The sequence below is a fragment of the Leiobunum rupestre genome, chromosome 8 (assembly GCF_980474605.1).
Source record: "Leiobunum rupestre chromosome 8, qqLeiRupe1.1.hap1, whole genome shotgun sequence".
NCBI lineage: Eukaryota > Metazoa > Arthropoda > Arachnida > Opiliones > Sclerosomatidae > Leiobunum > Leiobunum rupestre.
In genome coordinates this window covers 987229-992542 of record NC_143391.1, presented here as the reverse complement: position 1 = coordinate 992542, position 5314 = coordinate 987229, and the positions used below count along the sequence as shown (strand labels likewise).

The 5314-nt window shown below is 33.8% G+C and overlaps 1 protein-coding gene across 1 annotated transcript; it reads right to left on the bottom strand.

Annotated features, from left to right (window-relative positions):
• Positions 1-2104: 2104 nt before the first annotated feature.
• On the bottom strand, positions 2105-3067 carry LOC149931637 (uncharacterized). The gene has a single exon (XM_090156492.1). It carries the CDS (start codon positions 3065-3067, stop codon positions 2105-2107), a length of 963 nt encoding a protein of 320 aa, XP_090012618.1.
• Between the last annotated feature and the right edge of the window lie 2247 nt (positions 3068-5314).

The window sequence follows — 5314 nt, the reverse complement described above, 5'->3', positions numbered from 1 at the left end:
ACCAAAATATACCAGTTATTTCTATAGAAATTATATGGATTGATTTCTGTGGTTTTTTCTACAATAATTATTCCAAAATATACCAGTTATTTCTATAGAAATTATATGGATTGATTTCTATGGAGTTTTCTACAATTATTATATCAAATTTACCAGGTATTTCTATAGAAATTATATGGATTGATTTCTATGGTGTTTTCTACAATTATTATAACAAAATATACCAGTTATTTCTATAGAAATTATATGGATTGATTTCTATGGTGTTTTCTACAATTATTATATCAAACTATACCAGTTATTTCTATAGAAATTATATGGATTGATTTCTGTGGTTTTTTCTACAATAATTATACCAAAATATACCAGTTATTTCTATAGAAATTATATGGATTGATTTCTATGGTGTTTTCTACAATTATTGTATCAAAATATACCAGTTATTTCTATTGAAATTATATGGACTGATTTCTATGGTGTTTTCTACAATTATTATATCAAAATATACCAGTTATTTCTATTGAAATTGTTGGTTATTTGAATTCTCGGGATTAGTTTGCCAAATGGAAGTATAAATTGGCACCAAAGTGAAAGCTGAAAATTATTATGGTTAATTTGAAAAACACCCCAAACATGTTGTTTGAGTTCACCGGAAGGGTTTACACTGAAAATTTGAGGTACATTTAAAGAACACAATAAAAACACATTAAGATCACCTAGAACGGTATCGATTTAAGATCACATACACTTCAGGAATGTTTGAAGAACACATGCAAAGTGTCCTAAAAGTGCTCTAATCATGTTCCTAGCACTTTTCAACGTTCTTAAAACGTTCACATTATACAGGGTGTCCACTAAAAAATGAACCAGGGCCAATATCTCAAAATCTGTTTAAGGTACGATTTTGAAATTTTCAAGTCGTATACAAGATGTAAGGGGGAACCTAATGCGAAAATGTCGATGAACTTGAACCATGTCTTCAAGGTCATCCAAAAACTAACTCGAGAACCGTAAGTGTTACAAAGTTGGTTCCAATTAGAAAAGTGTTCCACGTGACTTTCTAAGTACAAATAGCTTCGACCTGATCGGATTTCACCAATAGGAAGCCGAGAAATGCTAGAATCGTGTTCTTGATATGCGAACCAAACGTTCTTGAAATGTAAAATGTTCTGAAAAGTTTATTTTTTTTAATTTTAGAACACTTGAACACTTAAATTACACCATGGTTTACAAGAACACATAATGATTTTTAAGAAGTTTGTGAGTTCACATAGACACATTGGAAGATCACATGGGAGCACATAAGTGTTCTCGACATGTTCTATAAATGTACCTCAAATTTGCAGTGATATATTTGCAAAATGGAAGTATAAATTTCAATGAGTTAGTGGAAACTCTAAATTGGGAAGGATAAAAGTGGTTCACTTTGGTGTACTATAGTTATTTCAGTGTGAAAAATACCCCAATATGGGTTTGAATTCACCCGAAGGGCTGAGATTTGCCAAATAGAAGTATAAACTCAAAATTTTTATGATTAATTTAAGTGACTAACTTTGATGTACTACAGATAATTAAATTTGGAAAACACCCAAATGTTGGTTTCAGCTGATATTTGGTAAATGGCAGTATAAATTTGCGGGAGGGAGTGGAAACTATAAATTGGGAAGGATAAAAGTGGCTAACTTTGATGGATGTACTATAGTTATTTTATGTTTTAAGTGTTTTGTTTCTTATCACACTAGAGGGATTATATGCCTATAAGAGGATATAGTTTTCCTGGAAGGGTTTTAAAGTTGTAAAAATCCGAGGAGTAATAGCATTAGGTTTAACAGTGTTCACACCAAGTTATCTAAAAATGATTTATTCGCAATTCAAAAATCTAAAATATATGTAGATTAATCATTTTCAATGGTGTTAACAAATTTGGAAACATAAATATACCCATCAAAATGTGAAATATTGAGAATAAATACTTTGCTTAAAATATCTTCCATTGGATAAGCACAAATTTCATTTTGGGCTTTTGTTAAATATATTATTTGGCTACGCAAAGACAACCTATCATAACATTTCTTTAGAGGTTTAACAGTTACAAAAAAATTTGTCACACAAGAACACTTCTGAGTATTATAATTACAAGAACAATCCCTAATTGAGAAAAAATTTCAATTAACCCTACTGAATTATCGGTCAGTAATGCTCCACAATTATTTCTTTTGGAACTTTCCTTGGTTGAAAACGTGAATCCATTAACTGTCAGTTTTTTAAACTTTGCGATTGCTAGTTTTGTAATATCATTAGTTATGAAGCACTGTAGTGCAACTTTTTCAGCTGCATTTAACAACACACGCTTAGGTACACCATGTATATGCGTTTTGTCAGCAACCACACTCACTCTTTTTAGCAATGGATATCCTCTTAAGAGTTCATGAAAATAATCTTCTGCCATTATCTTTTCATTTGAAAATGAGTTTTTGGAGAGCCGTGACAATTCACCCATGATAGCTAATTTATCTGCAATTTGGGTTTGAATATTTTGCGTTCCGTGGGTAAGATTTAAGAGTTTGCCATTCATGTCTTCAAACTGAAAACAAGAAACTGTCCACAGTGGTCCCCAGTTTCTAACTGTTTCATGTAGATGCAATAACAAGTGTACATTATATGCGCAACTCTCAATTCCATATAATTTCTCATATTTTTTCACAAAACTTCTCAAATAATCTGCTGCCTCGTTAATTGAATCTTGTGATATTTGGTTGGGTGATAACAACAATTTCACACCAAGAACTAACTTCAACCAGTGTTGATAGTACTTTTGGTCTAAATGACCCTTTAACACTACCGCAGAGTAATAAAGCAACCATGACCGAAATTCGTTTGCTTTCCATTGCTTCCTTTCTCTGATTGATCTCGGTGTTCTAGTTATCTCGTCTGGTGGCTTGATTGATAGCAACTTCTCATCTATGGCCCTTATTTCTTTACCCAAGTAATAACTCTCACGATGGTTTGAACTATCGAACCATAAAAACATTGTCGTTCTAACAATACCTTGACACACGGAATGCATATAATCCACCACAAATCCATTTGTTATGTCAAAATGTGACAACAGCATTAGCACGCTAAACCCTTTGACACCATTAACTGGTTTCCCTGATAAAACTGCTAACTTGGCATCTCTTTTCATTTGATTACTATCCCTATTAACGCTTTCTTCAAATTCGTACACACGACAATGACCTTGGCCTTTTTTTACAATTTTACCTTCATTTAAGCAAAACCCACAACCCCAAGCTCCATTGAATTGCTTGATGTGTTGTAGTTTACATCTAGCTACTGCGTCACATGTACATGCACCTGGAAACAGTTTTATGTTCACAAATTCGTCATTCATTTGATGCTGGAAACCTACACTTGATAGGTGATTCATCTCATCGACAAATGGTTTAAGAAATGTATTCATTTCTGGCTGTTCCTCCCCAAACCAAAGTGCAGCAAGTTGTACTGTCTTGTCTTTAACACAGTTTAACTCATTTACCATGTACAATAAGGGCCAGATATTGTAACCAGATGAGTGAAAAACTGGCACCCCATCTGCATTCCAAGTAACTGACATGTCATAGTCACTCATAGGTAGGTTTTTATACTGAAGGCCGTCTTTCATGGGTAGCGATATGTTGTTAGTGTTAGTGTACTGACAGTTCATTTTTCTATTATCCAAAAATGAAGTAACTTGCTCTTCAATCGAAAAAAAACAATGAAATAGTTTCCATCTGTCAGAGCCATCTCAGCAGATATATAAGTTTTACAATGATGGCATTGTTTACTCTCAGTACCTATGTAGCCCTTGCAAGTGCTGCAATATGCGTGGAACACAAATTGTGACTTTGAATTTTCAAAGTGCTTATAAAATAAGAAAAGTGAGTGTGGTAGCCTGGAGTTCTCTGGTAAATGTAAAGTCATCAATTTCAACAACGATGATGTTGCTAATTTACTTTGCTTATGTCTGATGATGTGAGCCATTGTTAGCAATAGACTTTGTTTCAAACTGATTGCTGAACCCGGATAAAGTTCGTCTTCCTAATGTTAATTAAAATTATATAAAATATTGCTTAAAATAAATACGTTATTCTCCAAATAATAACAGTAACGTACAAGGTTGTCAACTTGAACTCCAAGATTTTCAACTTGAAAATTCTCTTCATCAGAAATCTGATATTTCTGAAATCGTCATATGTAACATAATAACAATTATTATTACAACTATTAATGGAATATTTTTGGTAATAATCACTTACATCATGAAGCCAATCAGTTACACTTTCACGGTCTATTGAATCTGAAGAAAAAGATGCTGCATAGCCATCCAGTCTTGATCTTTTGGGAGATAGACATGTTTCGACGACACTTGCATTAACAGCTGGGTAATTGGATCCTTTTGTGCTGCTTGTAGAAGGGCCTTCTTAACTGTTTTGGTCTGATTTTCTACCTTTTTGGCGCTGGCTTATCTGGGCCTGTACTCGGTTTTTCTTGGAATATCACCCTTACAGAAATTTTAACGCTGCAAAGTCGCTTTTGAGCAGCAAATTTCCAGACAATATTCATAACAGCACTAGCGCTACAAAGTGGTTGCTATATGCCTGGAAACGGGTCAATTCCTGCCACTTTGTAGTGCACTAACAGTAATAATTGCAGCAATGATTTTAGGCATTTTTCTGCAAATGCAGCTTTTTGGCAGCACTAGAACTGCTTAAAAATATAAAATTGCAGTAGCTTTCCAGCAAAAATACAACTGCATTGTAAACCATATTGAAACATATTGCAGCACCATTTTAAATTTCTTACACCCAAAAACGGCTTTATTACAGCTACGATACAGTTTAAAAACAGCCTTATTATAACTGCAAAACAGTTCAATTACAGCCTATATATCGGTTTTATTCAGCTACAAAGCAGCTAAATTACAGCCTATGTAGCGGTCTTATTCCGCTAGAAAGCAGCTAAATTACAGCTTTAATACAGACGATTGCAGATTTCAGTGGCGCACCAAGAAGACCGGAGGCCCCCCCCCCCAGAAATATTTCTGGGTGCGCTATGTACTAGCAGATTTCTTACCTTTTTTATGCAGTCCTAATTCAGAACCTAAATTTGCACCCCTTTTATTTTACAAACAGCAGAAATAGTACCTGTATTAGAATTATGATGGTTGATATGTAAATCCTTTGTAGCCCTTATATTGCTTTTAATCAGCTACCCAGATACACTGCATCCAATTTAATGGCCGGGTTCAAACTATATAAACCAAACAATTCGT

What these genes read in the sequence shown, in the direction of transcription:
- LOC149931637 (XM_090156492.1), bottom strand. Translation starts at nt 3,067, where the DNA reads ATGCATTCCGTGTGTCAAGGTATTGTTAGAACGACAATGTTTTTATGG.